The 15,063-nt window shown below is 46.8% G+C and overlaps 1 protein-coding gene across 8 annotated transcripts; it reads left to right on the top strand.

Moving 5' to 3' along the window:
- The first annotated feature begins 574 nt into the window (after positions 1–574).
- LOC122368132 (tRNA-dihydrouridine(20a/20b) synthase [NAD(P)+]-like) lies at positions 575–14,745 on the top strand. Of its 8 annotated transcripts, XM_043341801.1 has the most exons (8): positions 623–636; positions 6,968–7,183; positions 10,612–10,735; positions 11,080–11,201; positions 12,026–12,101; positions 13,174–13,356; positions 13,626–13,834; positions 14,365–14,745. In XM_043341801.1, the coding sequence occupies exons 3-8, from the start codon at positions 10,623–10,625 to the stop codon at positions 14,616–14,618; spliced, it is 957 nt and encodes a 318-aa protein (XP_043197736.1). In that variant the 5' UTR covers positions 623–636; positions 6,968–7,183; positions 10,612–10,622; the 3' UTR covers positions 14,619–14,745. The 8 variants fall into 8 exon arrangements, 7 of the variants coding, with proteins under 7 accessions (XP_043197739.1, XP_043197733.1, XP_043197736.1 ...); XM_043341804.1 differs by lacking the exons at positions 623–636; positions 6,968–7,183 and adding an exon at positions 575–586; XM_043341798.1 differs by lacking the exon at positions 6,968–7,183 and having other exon boundaries at positions 620–796.
- Positions 14,746–15,063: the final 318 nt, after the last annotated feature.

The following is a 15,063-nucleotide window of genomic DNA, read 5'->3' as shown; positions in this document are numbered from 1 at the left end:
TGTATAGAGAACCATACGCAGCGAGACGGCATCCACGTCGATCATAAATGTCTTTTTAGACGGACAGAGTCTCAATGGGCTGGGAAGCGGGAACCTGGGTAGGTAGTGGGTGAGCCCTTATAGGTATCTTGGGTGAGCACCGAGGAATATACCTTAGGAGGACATTTCTGAGGAGGATAAATCTGACCATATACCTAGGAATTGACTAAAACGTGAAACGTATCATACGTATTTGGGCATCATTCCCCGAACCGAATGGTCTTGGTTCCATAACTCCCGACGGAATCCCAAATCGGCTCGGCCGCAGGCATACTAACGCGCTGATGTTTATGGCTGTTCTTTGTTCTGATAGCCTCAGGTTTCACATGTTAAAACGATTTTATGTGAGCGTGGAACAGTTGCAAGCATTCGATTTTCACCGAAATACCAACGAAATAAATCGCCAAATGCAGTGAAATTTCAGGGGGAGACTTGCCAATTATTTTCTGCTATGAAGGATTTGGAAGCATTATAGGCAAATATGGCCACAAAAAATCCTTCATAGTATTTGGCGCACTTCTGACAAATATTTGTTTTCACGTTTTTGGTGGGCAGTCTTATCGAGTTCCCCGGCGCACCACGTGGCGGAGAGGACGGGTTTCAGTCACGACTATTTAAAGATTTAAGATTTAAGACGTAGACCGATATTTATTGCTACAAAGGTTTTTAAGAGTACTCCGAGAGTGTTTGGAGCTTTAATTTCGTTGGAAGCGGTCAGAGTTCAAATAAGGTTGACGTGTAGCTACAAGAGCGAAAGGTGGGTTTGCATGTTAATGTAGGGCAAATCTAGAAGATGGGGCCAAAACGGGCCTTCAAAAGGGTGAGAGGGGAAGGCTTCTCTGAAAGTTTCTGGGACGATGGTGAGGATACTGGGGTGTATCTTACCATAAAACTTCTGTCTGGTAAACCTGTCAAAGAAAAAGGCTGGCCCTGGGTCCAGCAGGCAGTAAGGGGGATACTGGGTGGAAGGAACAAAGTGGAGAAGGCCAGTTTCATGAATGATGGAAGGCTTCTGGTCAAAACCCAGGATCAGTCCCAGGCCGAAAAGCTCATCAATGCCAGGCTTTTTGGGGGTGAGGAATGTGAGATCCAGAGAGATCAAAAACTGAACCAAAGCCGAGGAACTATCCATGCTTTTGACCTTCTAGACCTGTCCGACGATGACATCCTGGGATGGTTGGCAGAGTTCGGGGTGGTAGCTGCCAAGCGATTTATGAGAAAAACAGGTAACCATCTAGAAAAGACACCAACGATTCTTCTGACTTTCAACAAACCATCTTGCCCTACAAAGCTCCAGTTTGACTACGTGGAGTACAAAGTCAAAAAGCATGTGCCCAATCCTCTCATCTGCCACAACTGTGGAAAGTATGGGCACACAAAGGAGAGATGCCGGTCGACGGGAGTGTGCCTAACATGCGGGGAAAACAAACATGATGGACCATGTGCCAAAAAGTGCATAAACTGCGACCAAGCTGACCATGACTGCCTTTCGAGACAGTGTCCCATTTGGAAAAGAGAAAAAGAGATCTGCGAGTTGAAGGTTGACAGGGACGTGTCCTACCCACATGCTCGTAGACTCTATGAAAAAGAACACCAGGTCCCAACCACACGCCTTTATGCAACTGCCGCGAGGGTTCAAGCTGAGGCTCCCCGAAATGACTCCTCAAAAACCCGAATGGACCACATGGAGGAGAAAATGGACAAAATACTGACACTACTCGAACAGTTCCTGCAGCAGAACACAAGTGTCCAGAAAGCTCAACTGGGGGTGCCCAAACACTATCAGCAAGGAGTGAGAGTTCAGGTCTCAGGAGATGGAGTTGATACGGACACCCCACAACAGACCCAGACACAGCAGAGTCAGCACAGCGCAGACACAGATGGAGAGAGAGACACCATGGACCTGCACGGCACCCCATCAGAAAGCACACAGCTGTCCACTCTCTCTGACTCAGAGCAGAATATGTATGACCTGGCATGTGCTGAGCAGGAGTCAGCAACACACGACAGCCACTCCCAGGGAGTAGAACAAAGTCAGGACATGATACATGTCTCACCCTCAGAGATGAAAGTCCCCACTCAGAGCCCCCATGGCCTCGGAGGAAGCCCCATTGGGACCAGAGGTGGAAGCATGACAAAGCCTGGTGGCGCCGCTCCATTGAACCCCCTAGCCTCCCCCCACGGAGCCCACATGGATTATCAGCACACCCAACCACCGAAAGGAAAAAAGGTGACAAACCAGGCTGGGGTGGCATCCCGCCCTCCCACCTAATCTCCCAACTTCTCACGGTTTTGTAGAAGGTAGTTTTATTTCTTTCAAGTCCAGCAGAGTCTAAGTCTAGTGTAAGACTAGATCATATTTTTGTTTTTCTTTCCTGGAAGAGTACTCTAATAGTCTGAGAAGACATTCAGTAGTCATTGTTTAGTTTCAGAAGATGTTCTTTATTTCGTTTTTCTTTTTGGATCAGTTTTGTCGTCCCATGAAAAGGACGGCTCTTCATCCCAGGATGACGAAGGGCTTGTGTGCGTACATTAATTCCACACTCCTTGTTGTACTGTTCGGCATATGCTCACTCAGTTTAAATGATCTCGCATTGAATCTAATGGAAAAGCTTGCCAAAGTTCAGGAGAGCTTCCTGAATTCCAACCTGACCAGTCCCTGGATATCCTACAGTGGAATTGTAGAGGACTGATAGGAAAATGGGCAGAAGCCAAACAGATGCTGACAGAGGGTTCTTATCATGCAATTTGCCTCCAGGAAACACATTTCATTGTAAATGACAAATACTCTTTCAACCTCCCTCATTACACTTTATTCAATGCGTACTCAGACCAGGGGGGCAGGAGAGGAGGTGTATCCATCTACGTTTCGAATAGATTGCCACATCACCGACTGCCACTGCAAACAACACTACAGGCGCTCGCTTGTGCTATCCGGACCCAAAATAGACGAATCACATTGTGTTCATTGTATTTGCCACCCACAGAACAATTTTCATGTACTGATCTGGCACAGCTGATTGCACAGCTTCCTAAACCGTTCATTCTGTGCACAGACGCGAATAGCAAGCATGTGATGTGGGGTTCACAGTGTTGTGACCAAAGAGGAATGATGTGGATGACAGTTATTAATCAATATGACCTACTTGTACTTAATGATGGTCAACCTACCAGGTTTGATGAGTCTACAGGTACCGAATCACACATCGATCTGACTCTAGCCTCCAGTGACATAGGACATCTGCTCGTATGGGACACAGACAAGGATCTGCATTCCAGTGACCACTATCCCATACGGATCCAGTTTAGACCTGCGGTACCTGTTCCAGACCTACCATTCGTCTTTTCTGGGTGGAGTACCAGGAGAGCGGACTGGCCGGCCTTTCGATCTGCATGCACTTTTCGTTTCAAAGACGACATGGGAGTGAATAATTGTGCAGCTCTAACTGAAGAGATTATCAATGTGGCCAAACAATTCATTCCTATGAGAAATGCTAACACCAAATACCAGTGCCCTTGGTGGTCACATAAATGTCGGGAGGCAATACAAAATCGCCGACGGGCACAAAATAGGATGCGTCGCGATCCTCACTCTCAGTTCTTGCGGGTAGAATATCGCAGAATCAAAGCACAGACCCGACGGATCCTCAGAGAGGCTCAACAAGCTTCTTGGAGAGAACTTCTATCTCAGTTCAATCATAGAACACCTATGAATCGTCTGTGGGATATTATACGTAAGTTTTCAACTAAGCACAGAGTAGCAAAACCTTTCCCAGTCCTACTCCACAACGGCATTACTGTCGACGATCCTTACGCTGTGGCGAACACCTTTGGGAAATACTTTGAGGAACTCAGCTCTCAATCTAACTATTCTAGGCTCTTTCTGGACAAAGAGCAAGAGATGATGGCGCGGCTCCCAGACTTTGGAAGCGATAATCGAGACCTCTACAACAGACCAATTACTATTGAAGAGCTAAGTGAGGCAATAAAGAGCTCGGGTTCCTCATCTGTAGGCCCAGATAAAGTGCATTATGACTTTGTAAGACACATGGATGCTACCCAACTTCACGAGCTACTAAAGGTATTCAATCACATATGGCTGAAAGACACATTCCCGGAGTCGTGGTGCCACTCGTACATTGTGCCAATTGTTAAACCAGGTAAAGACCCTACATTGGTTACATCGTACCGACCGATCCAACTGACATCGTGTCTGTGTAAACTAATGGAGAGGGTTATTGGAAAACGACTGAGTTGGTGTATTGAAAAATATGAGCTGTTGAACAAACATCAGTGCGCATTCCGTACTGGGCGGTCTACTGTAGATCATTTGGTTCGATTGGACTCCCATGTTAGAGACGGCTTTCTTCACCATTCGAGCACCTTGGCGGTATTCCTCGACATTAAGTCTGCTTACAATCTGGTATCACCTACTCTTCTCCTACACCAAATGCACCGCACCGGCTTCCGGGGCCACATGATGCACTTTATTCGTGGCTTTCTGAGCAACAGAACTTTTCAGGTGAGGTGTGGTGTCTTGTCTGATGTATTTACTCAGGAGCATGGCATAGTGCAAGGTGGGGTCATCTCGCCGATACTTTTCAACCTGGCAATTGATTCCTTGATGGATGACATTCCTCAGGGTATATATTATGCTGTATACGCCGACGACGTGACCATCTGGACGCAGGGTAGACGTATCCCAACATTGTTCCACAAAATACAGAGAGCACTGGATCGGATTGGAAACTGGGCTTCCACACACGGATTCACATTTTCACCTACCAAGTCGAAAGCTATATTGTTTCGACGTAGCCTTAAACGTCTTAACCCGGAAGTTCTTCCTGACCTACACATTGGAGGCGATGCTATCTCCCTGGTCGATCAGGTGAAATACTTGGGAGTTATCCTGGACTCAAAGCTGAACTTGCATGCCCACGTGGAATATACGAAAGGCAGAGCTCAGCAGCGTATTTCCGTGTTGAAATGTGTTGCCGGAAAAAGTTACGGTGCGGACCGCATAGTCCTACTGCGCATGTACAAGGCTATTATACGACCTATATTGGAGTATGCATCATGTGTTATTGACGGACCTGGAAACAAAAGAATAGAGTCATTAGAAACCATACAAAATGCATGTTTGAGAATCGCATCAGGGGCCATCCGAACGTCTCCAGTACGAGCCTTGCAGGTGGATACGAACGTGCACCCACTTTCTGTCAGAAGGAAAGAACTTCTGGTCAGGTATTTCCTGAAAGTACAGGGTGACCAGAAGCACCCCTGCTACGACCTAATGGACCTGCAAGACATTACTGACCCATACCATGGCTTGTCGGAAAGTTATATGCACAGAATATCAGGATTCCCAATACTTTATAGAGTTAGGAAAGTGCTGAATGAATTGCGTTTCAGACCCCCTCCGGTGACTAAACCCACGAAGTCGACAGCCCCATGGACAAGACATCCGGTCAAAACGCACATGCTTTTGACCCAAGACAAGCGACAAATGACTTTGACTGACATCCAGATGGCCTTCAACGACCTGGTGGAGGACCACCCGGGTTATCGCATCCTATTTACTGATGGGTCCAAAATAGGAGATTCCGCTACCTGTGCTTTCACGATAAATAATGCCTTTTTCTCGTTTAAGCTCCAGGACGGTTTGTCCATATTTACTGCGGAATTGGTGGCTATAAGAGAAGCGATCGGGTATGTTCGCGCAAAAAGCATTCCAAAAGCCCTTATTTGTACGGACTCTTTGTCCGCTATCAGGGCCTTGAAAAATAAAAATGACGATCATCCGATTCTGGAAGCTATTCTAGAACTAAACCACACCAATGTATGTGCTGGCTTAGAATGTACCCTAGTCTGGATACCAGGTCACAGCGGTATTGGTGGCAATGTGAAGGCCGATTACTGGGCCAAAAAGGCACATGATAAACCAAACGTGACAAGGGTCGCGGTAGGACCGCGGGAATACATACCTATGGTGAAAGACCGCGTAAGGGAACTCTTTTCGAGGCTGTGGCAAGATTACCGCAACACCCAATTGAAGGTCATCAAACCGAACATTGGTTTCTGGTCATCATGTGTACGTGAAAACCGCAAGGAAGAGGTTGTACTTTGCCGGCTCAGGATAGGGCATACTGTACTTACTCACTCACACATCATTGACCATGATCCAGCGCCTGTGTGTGGGGTGTGTCGTTGCCAACAAGACGTGGGACACATTCTCCTTGATTGTCGACAATATCGTGTGGAGAGACTGCGTCTGATCTCAGCCTGTAGGACCAGAGGCATCCGCCCTACAGTGGAGAACTTGCTTGGAAATGATTGTGAAGTACTTGATGCTCTGTTCTTGTATCTTCGACAGTGTAACCTTCTAGATAAGCTGTAACCATACCCGTCTGTGGATCTCCAATGTAGCACTTCTGATTACAGTGTGCACTCAAAAATACTAGTTTTAGGAAATCGAAAGTGATCATTGTCTGTCATTATCTTTCCGGACCGGATAGTGATCGATCGCAAAGTTGTTTGGTCGTCGTCTGTCTGTGTGTTTGTGTATTCATAGTCCTGTCAAAACTGTCTTGTTCACATCTGCGTACTTATGTCTTTAAGCGCTCAATTCCTCTGTGAGACACGGTGCTCTTGCGCACCTGTCTCTAGTCCTTACTACATCTCAACCTTATTATTTACTTACTTATTTTTTGTTGGTTTCTGTTAAGTTGTAACTAGAAATACTGTAGCGTTTGTTTTTCCCATTTTTTGTTTAGCCTTAGAGGCCGCTTATTCCCGCACTTAGTAAGTAGCTCGAATGTAGACGCTAGCATTTCGTAGTTTACCCTCCCGTTGCAAATCCCACCTCGCAATATCTCTATCCTGTTTACTCTATACTATTACGTGATATACCTTGCTTAGTACCGCTTAGTACCCCTCTTTCACGGAAAAGGGAAGTGGCAAAGTTAAATGCTATCAACATCTACAAAAAACGGAAGAGACTAAAGTTTAACGCTACCAACAAGACCGAGGTGCCTAAAGTTTAACGCTACCAACAAGACCGAGTTACAAGACCAAGAACAAGACGATCAGTGAAGTTGGACGCCTGGGTCTCGAGGCTGCGCGTCCTAACCCAGCAAGCAAGCAAGCAAGTGGGCAGTCTTATATCTTTTTTTAATTAAATATGAAATTTAAAAACAAATTGATTAAAGCCTTAAGTGTTCTTCTTGTTTGTACAGATGTAATAAGTAATCTTGACTAGCCAAGTGGCTTTGTTGCGAACAGACCGTGCCAGTGCCTCTGTACTGAACCCTTGACTAAACCCAGTCCAAATCCTTACACATTTTATGATAATTGAATTTCATGATCCATTTTCATGGATGCCATTTTTTCAATTCATTATTGGTATTAGTGTAGCTTTCATTGCAGTGTTTCAACCTTAATACCAAAAGTGCATTTTTCTAAACTTGAACTGGTAAAAGCTATAGGTAGGTCACACTGTGACCGTCACAGGCGCCTCGCGCCAGGCGGGTTTTTGTTTTTGTGTTTTGTTTGTGTGTGTGTGTGTGTGTGTGTGTGTGTGTGTGTGTGTGTGTGTGTGTGTGTGTGTGTGTGTGTGTGTGTGTGTTTAGTGTTTTTATATACCTTGCTATAGGTCTTGTTTGGTGCAGGCTGGTGGTGGCTATTTCCCCTAACCCTGCGTTCGGCATCTGGAAAATGAGGGATAATTTTCGGGATCACTGTTGATTATTTGGTATTTCAGGGACAACTGTTGCAATTAGTCACATTTTTAGATTGCTTTTCCTTCTTAAAGTGAAAGGCCTCTTTCACTTGTTATAACTGTTTTCACGTCACAGCGTCACAACTGTGCACAGTGCCAGCTAAAACGCAGTTCACACATGACCGTCAGTCTGTCGGTGTCGGGCCCGTCACCGTCGACCTGACGGCAGGGTTACCAACGGGATTTTTTCTAAATCCCAAGATCGCCGCGCGAATTTCCCAAAATCGAGCTCCATATCCCAAGGTCGACAGGATCAAAGCCCAATGTGCATCCCAAGGTCTATAGAAACCAAATATAGAGCAAACAAAGTGTATTTGACGCATTTTCAAATCTTTGGTTGACTAAATAAATCAATATCGTTAACATATCTTGCATTCGGCACAGTTACACACGCAGGCATAGGTACAGAGACACAGCCGCAGTCGCTCCCTTGCACGTTCCCTCACAGACGACACTGAGTTCTGACTTCTGACTTTCTGAGCCTGCACCCTCCACTCTCCAGAAAGACGAGCCGAACTGGAGACGGGTCGAGGTCGTCGCCGCCGGCCGCCGGCCGCAATATGATACGAGTTGAAGCATGATCCGTCGCAGTGGCGGATCCAAGGGGGGGGGGGGCAAAATGGGCATTTGCCCCCCCCCCAAACGGCATAATTTTAACATTACGCCTATGGACGATGCATGGAAAGAATCGATAAATTTTATGGTTTGCCCCCCCCCCCCAAACTCTGAGCTGGATCCGCCTCCGATCCGTCGGGCGTCGCAATTCGCAAACAGGCGGCCAGGCCGGGTGTTAATCGACGCGGAAGCCACTGGGTATTTCGCTAACTGCCTCACTTGAGAGCTGAGACGGGAGAAACCAAGTGAAGACGCGTCAAATAAGGATAACTTATTCGTGCTTCGTTGGTTGCTTGGTAAGGTACAGTGAAACCAAACGAAAGAACGCTCGGTTGTGTTCGGCCAAAAAGGACGGTTTACAAAAAAAAACAATTAAGTTGTGTTAGATGTGTTCCTGATTCTTTTGTTTGGTCTTTATTCATACTTTTCCTTGTTCCAATGATTACAAAAATGTGCTAAAATTAGCGGGAGTCGTAAGCTCGGGACAAATCCCAAGGTTTGCTGTTGAATCCCAAGGTCCCAAGGTCGGGTTCAATATCCCAAGATCTTGGGACAAATCCCAAGCTTTGGTAACCCTGCCTGACGGCCTGCAGCCCGTCAAACGAAAGTTGAGATTTGGTAGCTCCCGTTGGCTGCCATATGTTGTGACAGAAATGGCGCACCATTTTCGAGATTGACGCAGATGGGGGAAGGGGATGGGGGGATGGTAGAGGCCGAGAGGTTAAAAATATTCTTTGAATTACAGAAATAAAATTACATTTTTATGTCAAATAATGCTGCAATTTAATTTAAATGAAAGACACATCGGTTCGCTGATTTAAATCAGGGATCGAATCTCAAGATATCGTGCCGTAATAAACACTTTCATCTCAACAAATGGATGGAAAATGGTACAAATGATCTTAAAAATGCATATAAGCTTCATGCTGCATGAGAAGGTTCCTTTTCCTCTTCCTCCAACACGCAGACATTCAAACCGACGGGCCCGTCACCGTCAAAAGTTGAACATTGCTGAACTTTCCAAAGCGACGGCCGTCAGGTCCGGCGCCGGCGCAGTCAGCTGTTGCCGGCCGTCAAACGCTGCCGGTTCACACATGCCCGTCGACCTGACGGCCGTCACTCCGTCGGTTTCGGCCGTTTTGACGGTGTCGGGCCCGTCACCGGCAGACCTTACGGGCAAGTGTGAACTGCGTTTAAAGCACCAAATGATCCTGGTGATCCTGGAAAATTATCCCTGATTATCTGGATTCCGAATACATGCTGAGATTTCCAGTCAATCGGTTGGACTGATCTGATGCAACCCAGGCTGATGTCACTTGATGTGGCTTTGTGTTTTGTTACTGTACCCACAGCATATGCAAATAAAATAGCTGCCTATACCACATCCTGGATGGCCAGTATTGTTTCCACTTTCCACACAGGGGGGGGGGGGGGGGCAAGGCAGCTTATCCCCTAACATCCAAGCACATCCTCTGCAATCAGTACAGATTTAATGAGGTTTTAGGAATGGAAAATCTGGAACAGCTCTCTGAAATGGGCAGGAAATAGGAATAAGGATAATAATTTAAAACAGTTGTTACCAGCCCAGATGGCTGGTCTAGAACTGGTTGGGTGCTATTGCTTTTGCTGGATATCTGACCTTTTATCTTTGAGAATTGGTGGTCATTTAAGCTGTGCTTGTCTGTGGATGTATGACATGAGGTGCAGCTGATACAGAAGCTGCTTTGTCAAAACCTTGAGCCACCACTTCACAGCCCTTATTTTGTTTTTTAGTGGAGCCCTAGATGGAGTCAGATTAAATGTAATGACAGGCTTTTGGCTTGACATGTTTTGTTTGAGTGTTGGAGATGGAATGTTTGGGGTTTCTGGGCCCGCATGGTTCCCAGGGTTATGTAAGGGATGACTAACATAAGGTGTTTGTGTCGTGATACTAGCTTTTCAAGGTATGCCCAATGCCCATAGTGCCCAGAGTCCCAAAATGAAGAATCATAGTCGTTAGTCGTAGTCAGTGTCGACCTCAGCAGAACGTCAAAGTGTATTGAACTGATTTCCTGTTCTGCCTTTTTTGTCGCTTTAGCCTCCAAGAGTTAGCACAATGAGTTTAGGCTGTCTGATTTTATCATTGTTTTTACTCATCCGTGCCAAAAATGATCTTTTCCTATTGATTTGATTTGTTTCAGATATTAAAAGGATGACAATGGCTGCTGAGTTATTGCCACAGACAGTGGATTCCATCAAACCATTGGAGATTCTGTGTGCTGAGAAGCCAGCGTTTGTGTGTGCTCCAATGGTTCGCTATTCCAAGTAAGATCAAAGGACTTATGTCGTGTGTACTTGCCAGTATCACATTTACCTAGGGCAAGCACACTTCAAAACATCCCCATGGATTGTTACTTGTTAATTTTTTCAGTGCAGTGTATTGTTCGAGCATACATTTTTTTTAAAAATATAGACAATATTTTAGTTTTTGTTTGGAAACGTGGCTGTATTTTTCCGCCATTTTGATGGAATGTATCATTTAACCACTGTAGCATGCTGAACTGACCAGTGACCACTGTAACATTTAACCACTGTAACATGCTAGTAAATGTATTTTTTGTCTCTATTTTTGTTCTGACTCGTATCCTATGCGCTACTTTGTGTTACAGGCTCGCATTCCGCAATCTTGTCAGGATTTACGGCTGTGATATTGCATTTTCACCGATGATCATGTCAGATTCATTCGTTAAATCTCAAAAAGCAAGAGACAGCGAATTTACGACGAACGCAGGTAAGACTGCTGAAGCCTGAAGGCACGGGCTTGCTAAAATGGTGATAGCTCATGCATTTTTATGAGATCTTAACACCATTGGAGTTGGACAATCTTTTACATCGAACTTCTTCATTTACAGTTATGGGATTTTTTTCACATCTGACCGATCTTTCAGGGAGAAATGCGTTTTCTGTGACTTGCGAGGCACAACGGTTGAGCCTGAGAAGCCCCTCATTTCCCTCGTTCAGACTGTTTTCCTTCGGAAATCTTCGCTGATTGTGAGCCATTACCTCTATAATGTTGGCAATTTACCTAATCATGCATTTTTTAAATTACACTGGAGGCGAAACTGAAAATAACACTTGAAGATAAGTAACGTGTCATTGTCTCAGCCTTCTGTCCCATTCAATCTCTCGATTTTGTTAGATGGGTGATGAAGTGATGAGTGATATCTATCAATTGGCCAACAGGCCATTTGATGGGATGATCCAGTCTCAGACTGACGTATCTTTTATAGGTTTAGATGAAATATTTTAGCTTTACCTTATGTTGTTTTCAAAGCGGAGGTGTTGGTCCCTAACGAATGGAGCTATTCTGTACCATGTGTGTGTACAAAATAGCATCGGTCGACCCTCCAGTACTGTTAGACCCTGGCGCGTTAGTGCCCTGAACTGACCAGTGACCAGTGAGTGCATGAGCCCAGAATCCTCGTTCAGGACTCACGATCGATCTCACGATTTCTCAGACTGCCCTCTGAGCACTGCTCGTGCCGATCTCTGCCCGCCCGTTTCCCTTTCAACTCTTGCAGCGTAACGTCGTATATCTCCCTCTGTGTTTGACAGCCGACAAGCCGCTGATTGTACAATTCGCTGCCAACAACGCTGCCGACTTCGCCTGCGCTGCTGAACTAGTGGCCAAGTAAGATAACTCCAGGATCGCCTCAGCCTAGAGAATATTGACCTCAGTGAGCGGATCGATATGCCCGTTAGGCGTAATAGCACCAGGCCTTTACATTTGTCAGCCGTCTTGGTACCATTAACGTTATTGTCGCCAGTCGCAGGCCATGCAAGTTCGTATATTACTGCTACAGAACCTGAAATCAACGGACTTTTATTACCAGTATAACGCCTTTTGGGGCGACTAACGGAGCGAGCGAGAGGGTGAGCCTTGCACGTGCGAAATTTCGAGGGGGTACCTCCAACTGACTTGTGCACGGCACCCTACTAACCGGTCTCTAGCGATGTGCCAAATTTGAGCACAATCGGCCCAGCCGTTCTCGAGATCTGGAAGCGGCACCCTGCACGTGCGCACGTGCAAAATGGGTCCCAACTGACTTGTGCACGGCACCCTACTAACTGGTCCCTAATCGTGTACCAAATTTGAGCGCCATCGGTCCAGCCGTTCTCGAGATCTGGAAACGACCCCTGCACGTGCGCACGTGCAGCAGCACCCCAACTCTGGCACATGGATATGCAGTGCCTAGTGGGTGCCTATCTACATGCCAACTTTCAGCGCAATCGGCCAAGTAGTTACCGAGATATTGCAACAATTACAAAACTGACACCTCTTCGTTTTGCACGTGGCACGTGCATAAGGGGTCACCCACATGCATCGGGAATAGTCCAATACTTGGTAGAAGGAATGAAGCTACCCTACAAAATTTACCGCATGTAAATCGGTCAAGTGGTTGCTGAGATATAAGCCTCGCAAAAGCGTCCGCACGGCCGGCCGGCCGGCCGGCCGGCCGCTCATACTCAGAAATTTCCGTTAATCTAAGGAAAGACTCCGCTCGCTTCGCTCGCTCCGTAATTAGTTTTGTTCTTACGGGTATGCTGTTAAATAGAGTACCTCATTACTTCAAAAGTAATGGGCAGTAATGTGGATAGTAGAAGCACATAGTCCTGAGAAGCACGTCTGTTGACCGAGTACTATTCGCCGGTTGGCCGACCTTCAGAGTTCAGCCCGGCCCTCACTTTCTGACTGTCCGCAGGTGGTGTCAAGGCGTGGACCTCAACTGCGGCTGTCCCCAGCGCTGGGCGCAGCAGGAGGGCATCGGCGCCTGCCTCATCAACAAGCCGCAGCTGGTGTTTGACGTCGTCAGACAGACCCGGAACCGCATCGCCGACACCGACTTCACCATCTCGGTCAAGATACGCGTCCACAAGGATATCAGGTGCGCTCAGCTCAGCGTCAATTTCTGTGACTTGTACTGTAACTTGTAGCATTGTCCTCAGTGTCCTCACAAGATGCTATGTGGTCTTTATACGCTACCCATCACTCGAGAAATGTATAGTAAAGTCTTCTTTAAATTCGGCTCGTCTTCCATTCTAGCGTTAGTTAGACACCGCTCGGCTGCCCTGCTTGGTCTCCGACCACACGCCGTCTTCCCGGCGCTCACCGCGTGCCTGCTCACCTGACCGTCATCCCGTGCTCCTGGCTCAGGGAGACGGTGGAGCTGTGTCGGCGCGCAGAGGCAGCCGGCGTGTCGTTCATCTCGGTGCACGGTCGGACCATCAGCCAGCGCCGCGAGCCGGTCGACCGGGAGGCCATCGCCGCGGTGGCCGCCGCCGTCCGGGTGCCTGTCATCGCCAACGGAGACGTGCGGACGCTGCAGGACGCGCTCAGCACGGCCGAGAGCACCGGCGCCAAAGGTGCGCTGGAGGGGAGAGGTGACAGCAAGCCGGGATTGGTAGTCATTAGGGCTGAGCAAGATTGGGTCAGCTGTGACAAGCTGCTTACTACTTACTACTTAACATGCTGCATGAAGCAGATTATCGTTTATTTCAAGATTGGTCATTGAACAATGGTCATAATTGAGTACTCGTGGGAAGTAAAAGCATTCTGCAAATTATTTATTGCACCGATACATTCATTCGATCGATTCTTTCACTAACGCTTTTAACTATTAATTCACTTGTTCATTCATTCATTCATTCATTCATTCATTCATTCATTCATCCATGCATTCATTCATTCATTCATGCATTCATTCATGCGTCGTTTTGTGAAGTTAATGGCACCAAGCAACTTTGCATTCATTCATTTCATTCATTCATGCACTCGTACAGTTCATTCATTTCATATCTCAGGCCTTGTTCGTCGACCCGTTCCCTGATGTTGCCCCTGCGCCTTACACCGTTCTTTGACAGTCCCCACCCTCACCGTTTCTTTGCTCCCGCAGGCGTGATGGCCGCCCAGGGTCTCCTGAACAACCCGGCGCTGTTCAGCGGGGCAGAGTTCACGCCGCTAAGCTGCGTGCGCGACTGGCTGCGACTAGCCACCGACACGGGCACGCCGTTCACCTGCACGCACCACCACCTCATCTACATGCTGGAGCGCCAGCTGCCGCGCAATCTGCGGCGCACCTTCAACGTCCTGCCCAGCCACGCAGCCGTGCTGGAGTTCCTGAGAGATCAGCTGGCGCTGGACGTATGACCAGGCGATAATGGGGAGTGGGGGGAGTTATACACGGGTGGGGTTTTCTACACGATTGATATTGCTGTTGACAAGACAAATTGGTATTATACTGTTTCTTAGTGTGTGATAATATATCGTTTTGTAACATTACGGTATCTCAGGATCGAAATATAGCTGTCATGCATCACTTTCATACAAAATAAAAAATGAATGCCAAAAGTGGGAAATAATTATTTTTCGTAGTTGTCTAAAGTGGGGAGCTAACATAATTTTGGCTGCTGATTCGAAAGCTCTTGGCACAATCTACAAACTGGCACGCAGGTCCGGATGTCTTATTATTCGGTCTTTTTCAATGATTCTGCTTGACCAGACACTTGCCGAAGCCTATTCATTAGGATAATGTCGATAGTTATTGTGTGATGAATTTGTCATAACTCAGTGAACGTTCTCTAGTTTTGAAGGG

The sequence above is a fragment of the Amphibalanus amphitrite genome, unplaced genomic scaffold, assembly GCF_019059575.1.
Source record: "Amphibalanus amphitrite isolate SeventyFive unplaced genomic scaffold, NRLGWU_Aamphi_draft 000925F_arrow, whole genome shotgun sequence".
In the NCBI taxonomy this organism is placed as follows: Eukaryota; Metazoa; Arthropoda; class Thecostraca; order Balanomorpha; family Balanidae; genus Amphibalanus; species Amphibalanus amphitrite.
This window is presented reverse-complemented; position numbering and strand designations above follow the sequence as displayed.

What these genes read in the sequence shown, in the direction of transcription:
- LOC122368132 (XM_043341804.1), top strand. Translation starts at nt 10,623, where the DNA reads ATGACAATGGCTGCTGAGTTATTGCCACAGACAGTGGATTCCATCAAA. An exon ending in CGAATTTACGACGAACGCAG is followed by an intron (nt 11,202 to 12,025) that starts GTAAGACTGCTG and finishes TGTGTTTGACAG; the next exon opens with CCGACAAGCCGCTGATTGTA. An exon ending in GCTGCTGAACTAGTGGCCAA is followed by an intron (nt 12,102 to 13,173) that starts GTAAGATAACTC and finishes GACTGTCCGCAG; the next exon opens with GTGGTGTCAAGGCGTGGACC.